The following is a 16,651-nucleotide window of genomic DNA, read 5'->3' on the forward strand; positions in this document are numbered from 1 at the left end:
TCTTATTATTCCTGCCTCTCACTCTAATCGTCTTTCTACCCCCACCATTGCCATCAGCGGTCCATTCTAGATGTCGATGCTATGAACGCTAGGGCTGCGTTCAAAAACATGGGAGGATCCCGTTTGCCTACAGTTCTGATTGTACACACTACTCATATCAACTGGTGCCTAGTAATTTTTTACTGTTTTGCCAACGAGATTATTTTATTTTTAAATTGACCAATTAGCGATACATGTGTGCAATATGCGATGTGTCAAAATCGGAGCCCTCCCAAAAACATCACCAGGGGTGCGTTCCAAAACGTAACTTTGGTTACTAAAAAGCTATAGTTTACGTTACGTTAACTATAGATTTCAGTTACCAAAGTTGCGTTTTGGAACGCACCCTTGGCTGTCTCCGTGTATTATCTTATCCTTGTTTAATACTGAGTGAACAACAAAGATAATACGATACGCGGGGGCACTCGGGTAATGCTTTTGAACGCAGCCTAGGAACTAGGATTCAGATTTCAGAACACTGTTCTTCACGTTCTCTACATATTGCTCCATAAGTCCACTCTTCTCTTGGAGTTTTAGTACGCTTCGTAGTATTTGGCGGCATTTGAATTTTACACAAGTTTTAACAAATTTTAAAATGGAAGAAGGTAAGTAACATCGCTCCCATACTAAGTATTCTTTTAGATATTGCGTCGACTTCTATTTGCGTTATTCTGGATTGCGTCGTTTCTGTTATGAATTCATACAGTAACCCCATGATGAACACGTGTTCACTCAGCGCAACATCGATCACCTACGATGATAGTACTGTTTAAAATATTAAAACAAGTTAACAGACCAAAGAAATGCTGCTCACTCCATTTACTTCTTTGAATATAACACGAGAAAATTAGCTTGTTTTATTTATTAAATGGAGGTTAAAGTAGATTAGGTTATACCTCCCCATTTTCTTACAGAGAAGAACAAGAAAAAGGATAAGAAGAAATCGATTGGTGAACTGCAATTAACGACCAAATGTGAGATCGAACCTTCGAAGATGGAAGTGAAGCTCGAATGTAAAGACTGGCCTCTGCTGTTTAAGGTAATGTTTGTTTCAATAAATCTTTATATACCATGTAATTGCGACAACTATGTAATATAATTTGAAAAATTCAAAACAAATTTCTTGTTTCTTATTGCAGAATTTTGATAAAATGTTGACACGCACGAAGCATTTTACTCCATTGACCAGTGGTTCTACTCCACTAAATCGCAGCTTGTCGGAGTATGTAAAATCAGGCTGTATTAATTTAGACAAGCCATGCAACCCATCATCGCATGAAGTAGTAGCTTGGATAAAAAAGATCCTAAAGGTGGAGAAGACTGGTCATTCTGGTACATTGGATCCCAAAGTATCAGGATGCTTGATAGTCTGTATAGACAGAGCGACGAGACTAGCCAAGTCGCAACAGTCTGCTGGAAAGGAATACGTTGCTGTATTCAAGCTTCATTCTGCCGCTGAAAGTATTCAAAAGGTAAATATATGTGATTGTGGATAATGGAATAAATAAATATTTAAACAAATATCAATCAATATAATGCAAAATGAACAAGTATTTATACAAATAAATACATGGATAGTATGATTAGGAATCAAATAATGACTGAATCTCTTGTCTCTGATAAGTGATCACTGTATCATTTATTTGTGCAGCTATTTATCCTATATCTCTTAAGTACATGTACAAAACTGGTAAAAATTATTGTTAGACATGAGATCCTAACTCAATCGAAAATGTCAATATTTATTAATTCTTTGTTATCCAAAAGATAATTGTTGTATAGTAATATCCAAATAGGCATCTTATATTGATTTCATACTAATACTGATGATTTAGGTGAATCAAGCCTTGGAAAAATTGCGCGGTGCTCTCTTCCAAAGGCCGCCTCTGATATCGGCGGTCAAGAGACAGCTCCGCGTCAGAACAGTTTACGACAGTTGGTTCCTCGATTATGACAAGGAACGCAATATGGGAGTATTCCGTGTTAGTTGTGAAGCTGGTTCCTATATCAGAACTATGTGTGTCCATCTTGGACTCTTCTTAGGTACCGGTTGTCACATGCAAGAACTTCGAAGAAGCCGTTCTGGCGTTTTGTCTGAACAGGATGGTATGGTCACTATGCAGGATATTCTTGACGCCCAATGGCTGTATGACAATCACGGAGATGAATCGTATCTAAGAAGAGTTATAAGACCGTTGGAATCGCTGCTAATAAATCACAAGAGAATCATCATAAAGGACAGCGCTGTATGTATTCCACTTATTTTACCTCTTGAAAAAAGAATATCTATTGTTATTTAATAGTATTATGTTGCACAAATTTATTAGGTAAACGCAGTTTGTTACGGAGCTAAAATAATGTTACCAGGCGTTTTGATGTACGATCAAGGGATAGAATTGAATGAGGAAATTGTAATTGTAACTACCAAAGGTGAAGCTGTAGCAATTGGTAAATATATTTTCAAAGTAATGATAATGTTTAACTCAACGTTGTTTAACTTCTCCTACTATTTATCCAAAACTGTTCAACTTAATGTCTATTTTATTATTTTTATATTTAATCTTCAGAATACTTATCCTTATTTGTGGTCTTCAAATAATACTTATTTTTGTCTTGTATATATCAGCTATAGCTTTGATGTCTTCTCCAACTATGGCTGCTTGTGATCATGGAGTAGCTGCAAAACTCAAAAGGGTAATCATGGAGAGAGATTCATACCCAAGAAAGTGGGGTTTGGGACCAAAAGCGTCGCAAAAAAAACGTATGGTAGCTGAAGGATTGTTAGATAAATATGGAAAACCAAATGAAAAAACACCTTCTGAATGGTCACATAGTTACCAAGATTATCAAAATCTGGCAACACCATCAACGACAATGGCATCAACGACTGCATCAACGACTGCATCAACAACTGCATCAACAATTGCATCAACAACGGTAAGTCGATTATTCTAATGCCTTCCAATATTTTATTTTAAATTAAACTTTCAATATTTTTTATAAACGTATATATATATACATGTATAAAGTATCAGAAATATTATTTACAAGATATTTTTAATAAATGTAGACGGAAAATAATGGTGACATAGTCATTGGTAAAAAGAGGAAGAGAGACGACGACACGAGTACAATGGACGAAGTGAAACAAGAAACATCAGAGATTTTAGAAACATCATCGCCGAAAGATAAAAAGAAGAAAAAAGAAAAGAAAAAGAAGAAGGAGAAACATGACATAGAAGGCGAAAAGTCCGTAGTAATGGAAGAAGTTACCAGTGGGGTAATTGGATTTTTTTGTCACAATTAAATTTATAATCTAAAAATTTGGACGTTATATAATTATTACAAGATACTTATATGTGTGTATGTTATAGGAATCTTTGGCAAAGGAAGAGAAAAAAAAGAAGAAAAAGAAAAAGAAGGACAAAGATCAAGAACTTGTGTCAAGTTAGATTAATATTCAAAAAAAAGAAAAATTTTTAGATTAAACTGTTACATAAAAAAATGTACAGTTATTTTTTTATTGAATTATACATTATTCTGCTATATGTTAAGAGAGAATGTTCCAGTTTTATATATACACTATTGTTTTGACTTTATAAATGTTTGTATTCCGAAAATCTAAAGGAATACAAACTATCTGCGCTTCTTTAATTTACATTTCCTAATGTTTCTCATATGTTATCTGTCACATATCTTTTTCTCAAATGCAAATATGTAAGTCTAAACTAGTATTCTAACTTATAATTTGAGTTTTGGTAAATTAAGTTCAAAGAATTTATACTGTGTACATATATATCTTTTTATCATGCGAAGACAAGAATCATGTGTATAGAGTATATTTAACTAATGCATTTTTATGTTTTCTCTGTAATATGTGAATCTATATCTATCATTATATCATGAATATAATTAATGATATAGATTATACATTGTATTTATAGATGTCTCAGTATCAATAATACCATAATAGATTATAAAATATCTTATTTTCTATGATTTCTTTTTATCATATTGTACTTGTTCCATGTCAGATATCAGAATTATTGTGTACCTCATCTTTTGTCCATTAAACATTCGCATATAAATATTTACATGTTATAATTTATAACAATGTTTAGTATCAATTTGATTAATTATACCAAAATTTTATAAAGGAAACTTTTTTTTATAAAAACATGATAAGAATAGTGTCCATGTATTAATTCGTGTTTTTGCTGAATTGTATCCATTTCGGAAAATTACAAAACGTTATATTTCTATTTTAAAAAGATGTATATTTCCTTTAAATATCATATTGCAAGTGATGTATTGGAAAACAGTTATTTGAATACAACTGTATCGAGCATAGCTCCCAAGCATTGAACAATATTTGTAGCCATTAATGTGTCAACCTTCTCTTCCAGATGCCGTTTCGGATCTTGCTTGCCCACATTCTTTATCGCTAATTGCTCAGGTGTCATCTTTTCCTCCTCTTCCAAGGCCTATAAAAACAAAACTCTATCATTATTATGATAAAAGATACTTAATATATCCAATACGCATATACTATACAAATGTATAGGTATGTAATAAAGCTTTTAAACTGCGCCTGCTGTGCAATATTTCACCTTATTATAATTTTTCGCGAGTTCAAGCATTTCTGAAACGATATTCTCATTGAGTCGACTATGCTCTGAATATTCGGCAAGAGTAAGACCATCCATCCATGTTTTTTTATGAAGATTCAGCAGCATTTTTTGTTCCAGTTCGTTCTTGCGATAATTAATACTAATACTGTAATAATGCCGATTCAGTCCGTGTATCAACGCTTGAACAGACGGCTTCTGTAGGTGACCTAAATTCGATGTCGTTTGTCTGGGTTCTTGTCCTAAAACCTGCAATCGATACGACGGATTCACAATTGGAAAACATATTGTTGTCACAAATGTACTCACCATCATGTTTGGATTTATTAGTCTAAATGCATCGATAACAACTTTTCCTTTCACTGATTGTATAGGATCAATGACAACAGCTACCGCTCTTTCACTAAGAGCCTCAAAGGACTGTTGAGTATTAATGTCTACTCCAGATAACCAGCATCCAAATCCTGGATGGGAATGATACCAGCCAACCACCATTTCTGGCCGACCAGTCTGTTTTAGCATGTCCAACATCTTTGCTTGGAACACTGGATCTACCGCTTCTACACTAACACCCTAAGAGAACATAAAAAAACAAATGACATATACAAAAGTACTTTATCACTTTTCTCTTTTATATCTCAACATTTACCGTTCCTGTTTGCGGCATAGCAAAGACGTCGATAACACGAACGGTATAATCGTCAACAAATTCACCCAGCATCAAACCCATCACTTCCATCGGTACTCCGGCACGGCCATGTTTAAGCATTTTCAAGAGAGCCAAGGACGATATGTACACCTATAATAATGCAAAAAATAAGACAACATAAAGCACAATGCTCTGAATGATAGATACCTGCTCAGCTGTGTCCACAACGGGTGCGTCAGAGGGTGGTGGCCCTTGATTTAGGCCTGGCATTCCACCGCCTAATCGCAAGAGCCTGTCCATTCTGATGTGTTATTCAAATTCTACACTCTGCAAACATTTGAAACACATTATACAATTACAACACAAAATCTTTGGAAATCCAGTATGTCATATGTTATATTGTATGTACGTACAAGCTAACATTTAGAGGTTAGGAAAAGAACGCTATGTGGATTTCCTGTTATCCCTTGACGATATACAGTTCAAAAGTGACGCGCGACTCTTATCAGATTAAGATATAAATTGTTCTTACGACAGTTCTTGTCTTCAGCAACAGAATTTCCCCGTTATTGTGACAGACCGAACGAGCATTCCTTCTTCGAAGTTATTTGGAGTCACTGATGACAAGTCTCAAATGTGCACAATCACGAGCGCAGTCTGCTGGTTGCTCCAAGTGTGTCCAGTCCAGTGTTGCAAGACGGCGGGACGAAAACAGGACTGTCAAATCGTATATTTTATATTATATATACATTATATTATATTATATTTTTTGTGTTATATTATATATATTATATTATATTTTATTATATATATATTATATATTATACTATATTATATTATATACTGTGCTGTATTATATTTTATTGTATATTTTTGTTTTATTTTTTACAAAATTGTTTATTGTTTCTCTTGGTTCTCTCGATTCACAAGAAACTCGCATGAAAATGCACGCTAATGTTCTTTTCCCGTGACTTTGAGCTTTTATATTTTTTTACGCATTAAAAGTAAAATTCTTTCCCAAGAAAAATCGACTTTTCTTTTTCTAAGAGTATATCAATAAAATGATAAAAGATATAAAAAGTTAAACTTTATTTAAAATATTATTTTATAACTTTTATCGTAAGTTTCGAAAATATTTTATAAAGAAACACACAAGCGAAAATGTTTTTTGTTACATTTAAGTACGAATATGTCATGACAGTCACGTGGTTTGACGCACGTGTGACGGCCGCGAATTAAGTGGTGGAAATGAAAAATCTTTCAACGTAGTGCACAAAGATATTTTTATCTGCTCCGAAAGCTCTAACAGCATGAAGGAGGATTACTCGGTTCTTTCGCCGAAATTTGGCGGAGGACCGCAGGGACTAGGTAATCTTTTTATTGCATCGCGTTTTTCGCGCCGTGAAGTAGCGAAATAACTTTGTCGCCGGTTGCGGAATGTCGAGGACTGTTGATGACAGGTTAGAGTTTTTAATCCCGACAGAGAGAGTTAAGCGCAACCGGCGACGGGATCTTTATACTCTTCGTATTCAAAGTCTGAAATTTGCTGACAATAAAAAATAAGTATTTCTTATTCAACAATTCACATATTCGCTGGGGTCTCATGATCTCTCCTTCTTTCGGAATTTCAGAATATTTTATGTTTATTTCAGGTGATCCTAACGACAAAAGTTTAAGGAAGGTAGAGAAAGATGTGTTGGTACCTAAGTTGATGCGAGAGAAAACCAAATCCGAAAAATGTGTCAACGAGGTCAAAGGTAATTTATCTGGATAAATTACTTGATTCCTAGATAGCGCATTATTTGTTGTCATGGCTGTAGGATTTTAAGACTGTTGAATCCGGAAGGGAGAGTATAGTCAAATGATATGGATTATTGGACTTGTTTTATTATTTTTAATTAATTACCAGCAGATGAATAAAAAAAAATTTACATTTAATTCACATTTAATTTACTTTATTTTCTTTTAAAATTATAAATTGATTTTTTATATTGGAAAAACTTAAATTTATAATATTATCTTGGATTCTCAGAAAATTTTCCTATAATATTCGCCTCCAATTCTTTCTTTTTCGAAGTTAGTTTCTTGTAAATACTTATTAAGCATAGTCTATTTAAACAGGTTTAATTATTTTTGTTTTTTAAATTAGTATCCCCTTGACTATACTCATTTTAGTTATCAAGTTGTCATCAAAATTATGATCAAAATGATAACAAATAACGTTATTCTATTACTTGGCTTTGCACCAGCGAGAGTCAAATGTAGTAAACATCATCTCTTTCTTAGAATTTCATGATTGCTGTCTTAATTCTGGTCTACTGCACGTCATAAAATGTAGGAAAGAAAATAATAAGATGAAGGCCTGCATGGAAAAGTGGTTCTACAATCAAGACTTCATTAAAGAATGCACAGAGCAGTATCTGGAGGAAAGGAGCGAATTTAGAAGGACTGGTATTCCCAAAAAGCAAAAAAGCATTAGACTGGAGAGCTCATCAATGTGAACATATAGATAATGAATTGGCAATTGTACAGAGATATTATCGAAACTATGTTTTTCATTTAGCTTTTTAGATATAACATCTGTAATTGGTTTACCAATAATTCTATCAGTAAATCAAGTTTGAAAATTGCTTAGAGATTGCTTTAATAAAGCTAAAAACGGATTATTGGGAGTTAAAATTATATTAATTCTTGCATTGAATTCACGTTGTAGTTGAATGTCTACATGGTAAACTGTTTTAAATTGTTGCTTTCTATTGCTTCTACTTGTTGTGTGGCAATGTAAAATAGTATTCTATATATGTGCCATTGTAGTATAATCAAAACATTCTCAACGAGTACATTCCAGATAGCATATAGAGAGTTCGAAAAGAATTCAGCGATATGTCATCAATTCTGACTTCATTTTCAGATGCAACAAGAATTTTTTTCAGAAAAAGAATTCTTTTTGCATGTGAAAATAAATTCAGAATTGATGACATATCACTGAATTCTTTTTGAACTCTGTGCTATAATATCTGGGATAATAAACATCTAATAATGGTACTTTGTAGGAACAAAGATCTACAACAAAGAATAAAAAAATAATATAAACATTTGACTAACAATAAGAATATAGACATTTGACAGAACTGGCACATGTTATCTTAAATAAAAATTTGTTTAAAAAATTGAGTCACGCGAATTTAATTCCCATATTCTTGCAGATTTTTAACTGCTGACTCCGCTCAAATCGCCAACTCCTCGCATATTGTTCAAACTCAAATTTTGTATTTTGTGTTATGTGTTATTATATACAATTTTTTGTAACATGTTTTAATTTAATCAGCGATTAACTTAGCAAATAACACTTTTAATATTTTATTAACATGAATATAATCATCAATTTTTGTCGCAAGAAAGAAAAAAACTAAGGATGAATTGTACAGTTAAATAAATTAACAATTCTGTCGATTAAAAATTGTCCACGTTTAAGAACGCAGTCTGTACAATATTTCGCGATTAGATTTATTCACTTTAGCGACGATTCAATCGGCAGAATTGTTAATTTATTTAACTGTACAATTTGTTCTTATATTCTCTTCTTTCTCGCGACAAAAAATGATAATTCTATCCATCTGCATCGCGAGACTAAGAAGTCTACAATAAGAAGCGCGAGAGCGCTTTATTTAAAGGATTTCCGTAATAGAGCCCCCGTTATCATCGCTGCGGTCCACGTGGAGGCTGTGGATTCGTTTTCTCAAGGAGGGAGCATCGGCCGCCGAACGTCTGGCGTACGTTTTTCGTCCGCCGTACGATCAGCGGATCAGCATGCAGGGGCGCGTCTCGTCGGTGTCGGTAGAGTCGTCGACTCGTCGCGGCATTCGCGGCGCGTTCTCCCATAAACGAGCGCGGAAGGTGGGGGTGTATGTTGCATTACGATTTTTCTTGCTGATGTGGAAGTCGCGCAAGCCGTGACGAGAGAGATCTCATTTCAACTCATCTGTCGTTTCTTCATTCCGACGTAAGAAAGACGTCTCGTAAATTCACCGAGCCTCTCGGTTGAATCTATCCCTTGTTCTCTCTTCATTGCACCTTTTCCTTTTTTTTTTCCTTCGTCCCGATTGCACGATCTCCGTAGAATGCGAGCGCTCATGTTCCTCCAAATCCTAATCGGTTTCTCCATCCTGGCGACGGCGATCCCGAAGCAGGTGATCCCGGACGGCGAGCATCGCATTTTAAACAAGGTTAGATAAACTGAATTATCTTTGATAATTGTTCTCGTATTGTATAAGTGATCAAATAAAAGTCAGTCCTGACATTTAAAGCATTTTTTTTCTATAACAGAAAAGTGAAGTTCTATTGGTAGGTAATGACATTTGCATTGCTTTTTTTTTGCAAGGCATCACCGGATGATGTCTCTTTAACTTGTCCCTTCAGGACGTTGTATTATATAGATAGTACAAGATATATATTTTTTAAAATAGATACTAAATTATATAAAGATATATATTTTTTAAAATAGATACTAAATTATTTTTCTAATTTTCTTTACAAAATTGAATAAAGTCTTAATTATATTTCATCTTTCTTTTTTAATTCATAAAAATATATTATCTTTATTTAAAATTTTCTTCTTGTATTACTTTTATTAATTAGTTATAGTTGTAAAAAATAAAAAAAAGAAATGATTCAAAAACTTACAAAGTGCATTATATTTTAGGATGCAGGCAGTAAAGATCACTATGTTCACTCACAACACAATCCAGCCTATGACCACGAAGCTTTCCTTGGAGAAGAAGCTAAAACCTTTGATCAGCTGACTCCTGAGGAAAGTACAAGGCGATTGGGGATAATTGTTGATAAAATAGACAAGGATAGCGATGGCTATGTGACGCAAGAGGAACTTAAAGACTGGATAATGTACACACAGCAACGTTACATAAGGGATGACGTGGAGCGTCAGTGGGTATCCCACAATCCGATGGGGAAGGAGAAATTATCTTGGACGGAATACAAAGACATGGTTTACGGTGATATGGAGGAACAAGAAGCGGAAAAGCGAGAGAGCGACAACACGGACGAGTCGTTCTCGTATGTCCAAATGTACAAAAGGGACCGCAGAAGATGGACTACTGCGGATCTGGATGGTGATGATGCTCTGACCAAAGAAGAATTCACTGCCTTTCTTCATGCAGAAGATGCGGAGCACATGAAGGACGTGATAGTACTGGAAACGATGGAGGATATTGACAAGGATCAAGATGGAAAGATATCTCTTGCAGAATATATTGGTAAGGGGGAATTATCATTGCCCTGATGAAAATTTTTTTCCTAAAATTTTTTATATCAATTGGAACATGTTTCAGAAATATTGAAAAAGTCTGTATTTTTTCTTAACTTTATATATATAAATTCTGTAACATTATGCTAAGATTTCTAAGATTTCTCATTCTATAATTTCTGAAAAATACTTTAAACTTTTTCAGATTTATAAAATTTTATTAGAAGTTATAGAATAAAAAATCTTAGAAATCTTATAATATTTTAGAATTCACTTATATGAAGAATTCTAGAAAAGATATGTAGACTTTCAACAATTTTTACTAGTAATATGAAACATGGGCTATTCGAGCTGGGCATCTTTTGCTAATAACAAACAAAATCAATAACTAAAATCAAACGTATAATTATTGAATTTTCACTAGAATGGCGTTCTAAAAGTAGCTTAAACAGTTCTTGAATTTTTAATTTGTCCGCAGGTGATATGTACAGAGGCGAGGAAGGTGAAGAGGAACCAGAATGGGTAAAGAACGAGAAAGAACAGTTCTCCTTGTATAGAGACAAAAATGGGGATGGATTCTTGAACGCTGACGAGGTAATTAATCATTCTTTATATTATTTAATTGTTGAATAAAAATGTACACGGAAAATATTGAAGAGGATTACATTTTTGATGAATTAATCCGATAAAACTGATTCCAATAAAGTCCGAATTCCAACCTGAAACAGGTAAAAACGTGGATTATTCCTGCGGAGTTTGATCACGCTGAGGCGGAATCGAGACACTTGATCTACGAAGCGGACACAGATGCGGATCACAAATTGACGAAAAGCGAGATTTTGGAGAAATATGACATTTTTGTCGGATCACAGGCGACGGACTTCGGCGAGGCATTAGCGAGGCATGATGAATTTTAATGAGACGTAATCTCATAAGAAAAAAATCACTAACGAATAAATTACTTATAATACTTAAATCTACTTAAGATATAGTTTATCTAAGAAGAATACCTAATTTACTGTAATAAATAGATGTTTTTATATATCGTGGTATTTACATAATTGATATCGTAGAGAGATGCATAAAATATGCTATATCTGCCAAAAATTGTAAATCTCGATTAGCTGTTATAATAAATTTTTTATATTGTCATTGTATTAACTCTTCATTGTTTTCTCCATATACTTTGAGAAGCATTAACTTTTCTTAGTCGCGTCAATCTAGTACATAAATAGGTACAAGTCAATTCTGACTAAATCCGTTCGAAGCAAAGTGTAAAGAACATTAATAGCCAAAACAGGAGCTTACAAAGCGCAAATAATTCACAAAAAGCAAAGTTTTTACAAAACATTTTAAAAATCAATACGGTTAATTATCTTTTACCATTCATTTTTACGTTCCCTTATGCTATCATGCTGTACATTGATAACGATTGTCATATCTAGGACACTGGCATTGTATGATCATGATCGATTTTATCAGATAAGTCTCCAACGTCCCAACAACGTGAGTAATATTCGCGATATCGTTGCGTGAGTTAACTCTTAAATATGTAAAAATGAAAGAGGTATACTTGTTGCTTTTAACAATTTGCACATACGTATTAGGTAAGTATATTTATTTATTTCTACAACATTATACGCCTCGATAATGTTTTATAAATGTTGCACGCTAAAAATACAAGTACCAAATAACAGCGCGTAGCTTTCCAGGCCGTTAATGCCAATATACTTTCATTTAAGTTGGAATAACCGATCAAAAATGTTTAAACCATCACTAGTTTTCGTTCGATATTCAGCCGGTATAAGAATAGATCGCAAAAAACACCTATTCGCGTACGTACATGCACATATAGAATATTAAGACGGTTCGCATTGTATAACTGTTGTGTGTGTGTGTATATATATATATATATATATATGTATATAATTACGTACACATATATATGTAAATTATATATAAAAATACAGGGGATAAATTTGACTTAGTCTGTATCACATTGTGAATGAGAGATGATTCTTCGAGCTAGAATACATATATGAAGAAATCATAAGACTTAAAAGAAATGATGCTACAAAGCTACTTGATAATCTGATTTAATTTATATACGGTTGATTTTATTCTGTTTCGACGCTTCATAGTTTGTCAACTGGTTTTAATATATATCTTCTCAGAATTATCTTACTTTTATATTTTATATAGCGATAAATATCGAAGGACCACATTGTTTTCACTTCACATGGCCAGGCCCTTCCCATGCAGAAGTCAACAAGTTAGACTGTGAGGAACATGAGAATAATCAATTTACTCCTTGTATAGAGCCATTGTTTTTTTGTAAGTGTATAATGTTTGTATTCATTTTCAGCAATAAATTTGATTGTTAAATGAGATTTGATCATATTTTCAGATGACAAAAAGCCAAATGTAACTAAACTATGGGAGGATATAAATAAAAATAATAATACAAAGTACATACAACGAATGCAACCTGGTTATGTTTGTGTAAGCTATACATTTATGTACAATGGCGCAGGTATATACTTCATAAAATGACAAAATAGAATTGATTTATCAAAACATTATTTATATAGATATAAATATAAACATAAATGTTATTTGCAGTTATGAACATCAGTTATTTCCATGGAAAAGTTACAGAAGACCAAGTTACACCAATCATATCAGGCTGTTATCTCAAATACGTATGTATAATAAACGCTTTGTAATTAACTTCGTTTTTCTTTACAATTATATTCAGCGTGAGCATTTGATGACAAAGTACAAGATACTATAATGATACTTTTTTAAATATATTTTTAGACTGAAGGATATACTATCGAAGTATGTGCCTGTAAATCTAAAAATGGCAATGTTATGCCCTGTAACTCAACAATAAGAAATAGATATTCAACACTAATTATTTTTGCAGTTGTAGCCGTTTCGCTGTTTATGTATAAAATTTTCGATATTCCCTGACATTTTCGGCTTAATTTATTCCTTTGATATGAATGAAATTGTACAAATTATATATTATTATATTTAATATTTATTACAATTTATGTGCAACATTATCAATCAAGCGTATATCTTTTTACAATTTTGTAGAACGCGCATGTATATTTAAATTATATACAGAGACAAATAAATCATATATCACGTAATATATAATGTAATTGAAAAATAAATATTCATGTATATGGAATTACGAGGAAAAAGATAAACTCTGAAATAACAATAACATATATAACAAAATTGACTAAAAATAATTCAATGTTATATTCAATTAAAATATAATACGTTTCTCCAGAAGAAAAATATTTCATCTTTTCACATATTCAAAGAATACTTGGGCCTTAATATATATTACGTATGGAAGTATTACAAATTAGATTTTCGTACATCATCTTACATTTCAAAGAACGATCCATTATAATAAAGGATACGATAAAGTTACGTATGGCATTTCTAACTGTGTAAAAAATTAGGACTTATTCGCACATTTGAAGCAACGAATTAATTGTAACGTCTTTCTTGCCGTGATTGGCATCATATACCGATTTGATGACTTCCTTGTCAACATTCGGAAACATTTCTGCGATCTGTAAAATATAGGCGTTACAATTATGTGTATATAACGAAAACCATCAAACAAAATTAGAGTAGACGAAGCATATACTAAGTACCTGTTTCAATTCGACCTCAGCATTTGGCAAAGAACTTGGTGTAACCGTTGGTGTAACAATAGGCGGAGGTGCTGTATAAACATTGACCGGGGCATATGGCATGCCGAACATGGTTGAAGAAGGAACCATCATTACCGAAGAACCCATGTACGGATGGTTGGTCTATTGCAAATATGTTCAAATGAAACAAAAAGATGAAACTTGAAAGTAGTCTTGGTGAAAATTTTTCTCAGAATTTTTCATATAATTTTTCAGAATTTCTATATAACTTTTCGGAATTTCTATACAATTTTTTTATAACTTTCTCACATTTTTTATATAAGTTAGAACACTTCTCAGAAAATCTAAATCTTTTCAGAATTTTCCATATATGTTAATCATAAAATATTGTAATATTTTTAAGATTTTTTGTAACTGTAATTTCTGATGAAATGTTATAAAATCTAAAAAATTAAAAAATATTTTTTTTTAATCATGGGATGAGAAATCTCAGAATATTTTAGAATTCATATGTATGAAAAATTCTGAGAGAAGATGTAAACTTTTCAAATATTTCTGAGTATTTCTGAATAATGTTCCAATTCGTATAAAAATTATAAGAAAAATTTTCATTAGGAAACACTCGAAAATAATATTGAAAGTTATGCACAATTGCATTTTGAATTTTAGTGACTATATTTACTTCGTAATCGTTTGCTTGATATTATAAATACTGTATAACTTAGTGATAAATGACAAGTATATAACATACGCGAAAATAGTATTATCATTATTTTTACCGTGTAACTGAAAACTAAATTGATCATGCCCTCCTGATTATCTCCCTGCTTCCCACTGAGCATATACCAATCTTCGTGTGTTTCTCCTTTCTGAATGACCTGTGGTGGAATCTCTATATGACCCCATGCGATCAATTCATCCATCACGAAGGAACATTCATCATAGATTTCTATATATATCTGGGTAACTCCAGGTGGAAGATTACTGTAATAAAATCAATGTTGTAACATATATAGCACATTCATGTACATGTGTAAACAAAATATGCTTTCTCACCAGTGGATTACTTTGTTCCAATGTGGATTTTTTCCACCATTTGAGTCTGTATGTGTCTCAAAAACCGAGTGTCCCACTCGTATCCTCGCGTAAGGATCCATCCTTGTCATTCCATAATTTTTCACTAATTTGGCCTAAAAAAAGTGGTTTCTTATAGAGATGGTACAAATTGTTAAGTTGTTGGTTCAATTTATAAACACTGGAGATGTTAACTATATAAGAATACCTGAAAATTACCTGAGAAATTGTTATGCTAAGTCTACCAATTCGTGGATCATGAGCCACTGACACATTCCGCATCTGCTGATGCAGGGCTAGAGCAGCTTGCTGATCTGCTGCCTCCTGCTGCAACTGCGCGTTACGCTCTTCTATTCTCAAGAAACTGTCTGGCAGTGGTCCCACAAAAGCCTGAATATATTGGATTAGGATTCAGTAATTTGACAACTTTAAGTACAGCATCATTAGATACATTAGATCACGTTGCTTTTTACATTTTTTGCTTTTAAAATCTTTGTTTTTTCTCTTTTCAACGTCTGAATACATATTTATCTCGTTTTAAATGCAAACATTTTCAGAAATTTCTAGCAACATGAATTATACTTATTGTTATACATTTTAAATGAAATTCACACAAGAGGAAGGTTTCTGCTAAGCTGACTCATAGCAAAATTTATTAAGCATGTAAATTAGATGCTGAAGGATCAACACATTGAGATATATTCTGCCTCATTTACTGCGTAGAAAAATGAAATGCGGATTTATTTTGTTTGCCTAGATATTCAAGAATGCAAGCAGTATTGTGAAATACTCGTAAGGCTTCCTCAATTATCTCCATCTAACAAGTGACAGCCTGTGTGCGTACATACCCGTTTTTTCCACTCCTCGTGTTGAGGCCTGTCCGTGTCCATGGTGGAAGAAATTTAAAAAAAAAAAGGATACTATCCTCTAGAGGAAAGGATATCTCGATCGCGATCGACGTTCCGCATACAGCTAAAATGCTTCCAAAATCTGTACTCCGAAACTTGTCAAATACGTCAAATCACGCGAGCGTGCATTGCACCGAGTGTTTGCGACTGTTTACCGATCGACTGCTGATGCGCACAGAAGGGAACAAGGCCGAGCGAGGTGCGATTGGTCATTGCTCATGTCACAATTTTCATCTGAACTTCTTGCACCGTCCATCTTTCTTCCTTTTTTGTTGAATGTGAAGAGAAACAGAGGAAAGATAAACGGTGCAAGAGGTCTGTTCTCTTTAGCTAAAGTTCTTGCATGGTTCATGTTTCTTCCTTTTCTCTCCACGTTAGAGAAAAAAAGAGAAAAGATAAATCGTGCA

General features: G+C 33.1%; 6 protein-coding genes across 8 annotated transcripts; 4 read left to right on the forward strand and 2 right to left on the reverse strand.

Moving 5' to 3' along the window:
- The first annotated feature begins 521 nt into the window (after nucleotides 1–521).
- On the forward strand, nucleotides 522–3,491 carry Nop60B (dyskerin pseudouridine synthase 1 Nop60B). Its single transcript, XM_018512757.1, has 8 exons — nucleotides 522–644; nucleotides 954–1,078; nucleotides 1,179–1,511; nucleotides 1,875–2,285; nucleotides 2,367–2,487; nucleotides 2,666–2,976; nucleotides 3,110–3,319; nucleotides 3,414–3,491. Exons 1-8 carry the CDS (start codon nucleotides 635–637, stop codon nucleotides 3,489–3,491), a joined length of 1,599 nt encoding a protein of 532 aa, XP_018368259.1. The 5' UTR covers nucleotides 522–634.
- Nucleotides 3,492–4,228: 737 nt separating this feature from the next.
- Rpn11 (regulatory particle non-ATPase 11) lies at nucleotides 4,229–5,960 on the reverse strand. 2 transcript variants are annotated; one of them, XM_018512750.1, is made up of 6 exons: nucleotides 5,849–5,960; nucleotides 5,524–5,643; nucleotides 5,317–5,466; nucleotides 4,977–5,240; nucleotides 4,650–4,916; nucleotides 4,229–4,523 (listed from the first exon to the last, which is right to left on the reverse strand). In XM_018512750.1, the coding sequence occupies exons 2-6, from the start codon at nucleotides 5,614–5,616 to the stop codon at nucleotides 4,362–4,364; spliced, it is 936 nt and encodes a 311-aa protein (XP_018368252.1). In that variant the 5' UTR covers nucleotides 5,617–5,643; nucleotides 5,849–5,960; the 3' UTR covers nucleotides 4,229–4,361. The 2 variants fall into 2 exon arrangements, with proteins under 2 accessions (XP_018368252.1, XP_018368254.1); XM_018512752.1 differs by lacking the exon at nucleotides 5,849–5,960 and adding an exon at nucleotides 5,730–5,836.
- Nucleotides 5,961–6,012: 52 nt separating this feature from the next.
- LOC108764486 (COX assembly mitochondrial protein homolog) lies at nucleotides 6,013–8,556 on the forward strand. Of its 2 annotated transcripts, XM_018512753.1 has the most exons (4): nucleotides 6,013–6,043; nucleotides 6,499–6,684; nucleotides 6,969–7,073; nucleotides 7,603–8,556. In XM_018512753.1, the coding sequence occupies exons 2-4, from the start codon at nucleotides 6,627–6,629 to the stop codon at nucleotides 7,815–7,817; spliced, it is 378 nt and encodes a 125-aa protein (XP_018368255.1). In that variant the 5' UTR covers nucleotides 6,013–6,043; nucleotides 6,499–6,626; the 3' UTR covers nucleotides 7,818–8,556. The 2 variants fall into 2 exon arrangements, with proteins under 2 accessions (XP_018368255.1, XP_018368256.1); XM_018512754.1 differs by lacking the exons at nucleotides 6,013–6,043; nucleotides 6,499–6,684 and adding an exon at nucleotides 6,705–6,776.
- A 449-nt stretch (nucleotides 8,557–9,005) lies between these two features.
- scf (Calumenin B scf) lies at nucleotides 9,006–11,736 on the forward strand. The gene is made up of 4 exons (XM_018512755.1): nucleotides 9,006–9,542; nucleotides 10,019–10,589; nucleotides 11,058–11,173; nucleotides 11,308–11,736. Exons 1-4 carry the CDS (start codon nucleotides 9,438–9,440, stop codon nucleotides 11,494–11,496), a joined length of 981 nt encoding a protein of 326 aa, XP_018368257.1. The 5' UTR covers nucleotides 9,006–9,437; the 3' UTR covers nucleotides 11,497–11,736.
- A 344-nt stretch (nucleotides 11,737–12,080) lies between these two features.
- Nucleotides 12,081–13,617, forward strand: LOC108764496 (uncharacterized). The gene is made up of 5 exons (XM_018512770.1): nucleotides 12,081–12,186; nucleotides 12,782–12,913; nucleotides 12,987–13,112; nucleotides 13,202–13,281; nucleotides 13,400–13,617. Exons 1-5 carry the CDS (start codon nucleotides 12,138–12,140, stop codon nucleotides 13,553–13,555), a joined length of 543 nt encoding a protein of 180 aa, XP_018368272.1. The 5' UTR covers nucleotides 12,081–12,137; the 3' UTR covers nucleotides 13,556–13,617.
- Nucleotides 13,618–13,930: 313 nt separating this feature from the next.
- Nucleotides 13,931–16,427, reverse strand: LOC108764493 (toll-interacting protein). The gene is made up of 6 exons (XM_018512768.1): nucleotides 16,185–16,427; nucleotides 15,556–15,726; nucleotides 15,319–15,452; nucleotides 15,042–15,246; nucleotides 14,263–14,424; nucleotides 13,931–14,178 (listed from the first exon to the last, which is right to left on the reverse strand). The coding sequence occupies exons 1-6, from the start codon at nucleotides 16,224–16,226 to the stop codon at nucleotides 14,068–14,070; spliced, it is 825 nt and encodes a 274-aa protein (XP_018368270.1). The 5' UTR covers nucleotides 16,227–16,427; the 3' UTR covers nucleotides 13,931–14,067.
- Between the last annotated feature and the right edge of the window lie 224 nt (nucleotides 16,428–16,651).

The sequence above is a fragment of the Trachymyrmex cornetzi genome, unplaced genomic scaffold (assembly GCF_001594075.2).
Source record: "Trachymyrmex cornetzi isolate Tcor2-1 unplaced genomic scaffold, Tcor1.1 scaffold43, whole genome shotgun sequence".
NCBI classification, from domain to species: domain Eukaryota; kingdom Metazoa; phylum Arthropoda; class Insecta; order Hymenoptera; family Formicidae; genus Trachymyrmex; species Trachymyrmex cornetzi.

Coding starts and splice junctions, on each gene's coding strand:
- Nop60B (XM_018512757.1), top strand. Junction 2,488..2,665: donor AGGTGAAGCTGTAGCAATTG/GTAAATATATTT, acceptor TGTATATATCAG/CTATAGCTTTGATGTCTTCT. Junction 3,320..3,413: donor TGGAAGAAGTTACCAGTGGG/GTAATTGGATTT, acceptor TGTATGTTATAG/GAATCTTTGGCAAAGGAAGA.
- Rpn11 (XM_018512750.1), bottom strand. CDS start 5,616: ATGGACAGGCTCTTGCGATTAGGCGGTGGAATGCCAGGCCTAAATCAA. Junction 4,917..4,976: donor TAATAAATCCAAACATGATG/GTGAGTACATTT, acceptor TATCGATTGCAG/GTTTTAGGACAAGAACCCAG. Junction 4,524..4,649: donor TCGCGAAAAATTATAATAAG/GTGAAATATTGC, acceptor TTGTTTTTATAG/GCCTTGGAAGAGGAGGAAAA.
- LOC108764486 (XM_018512753.1), top strand. CDS start 6,627: ATGAAGGAGGATTACTCGGTTCTTTCGCCGAAATTTGGCGGAGGACCG. Junction 6,685..6,968: donor CGGAGGACCGCAGGGACTAG/GTAATCTTTTTA, acceptor TGTTTATTTCAG/GTGATCCTAACGACAAAAGT. Junction 7,074..7,602: donor ATGTGTCAACGAGGTCAAAG/GTAATTTATCTG, acceptor TCTCTTTCTTAG/AATTTCATGATTGCTGTCTT.
- scf (XM_018512755.1), top strand. CDS start 9,438: ATGCGAGCGCTCATGTTCCTCCAAATCCTAATCGGTTTCTCCATCCTG. Junction 9,543..10,018: donor AGCATCGCATTTTAAACAAG/GTTAGATAAACT, acceptor ATTATATTTTAG/GATGCAGGCAGTAAAGATCA. Junction 11,174..11,307: donor GATTCTTGAACGCTGACGAG/GTAATTAATCAT, acceptor AACCTGAAACAG/GTAAAAACGTGGATTATTCC.
- LOC108764496 (XM_018512770.1), top strand. CDS start 12,138: ATGAAAGAGGTATACTTGTTGCTTTTAACAATTTGCACATACGTATTA. Junction 13,113..13,201: donor ATTTATGTACAATGGCGCAG/GTATATACTTCA, acceptor TGTTATTTGCAG/TTATGAACATCAGTTATTTC. Junction 13,282..13,399: donor CAGGCTGTTATCTCAAATAC/GTATGTATAATA, acceptor ATATATTTTTAG/ACTGAAGGATATACTATCGA.
- LOC108764493 (XM_018512768.1), bottom strand. CDS start 16,226: ATGGACACGGACAGGCCTCAACACGAGGAGTGGAAAAAACGG. Junction 15,453..15,555: donor TTAGCATAACAATTTCTCAG/GTAATTTTCAGG, acceptor CACTTTTTTTAG/GCCAAATTAGTGAAAAATTA. Junction 14,179..14,262: donor CTGAGGTCGAATTGAAACAG/GTACTTAGTATA, acceptor TATATTTTACAG/ATCGCAGAAATGTTTCCGAA.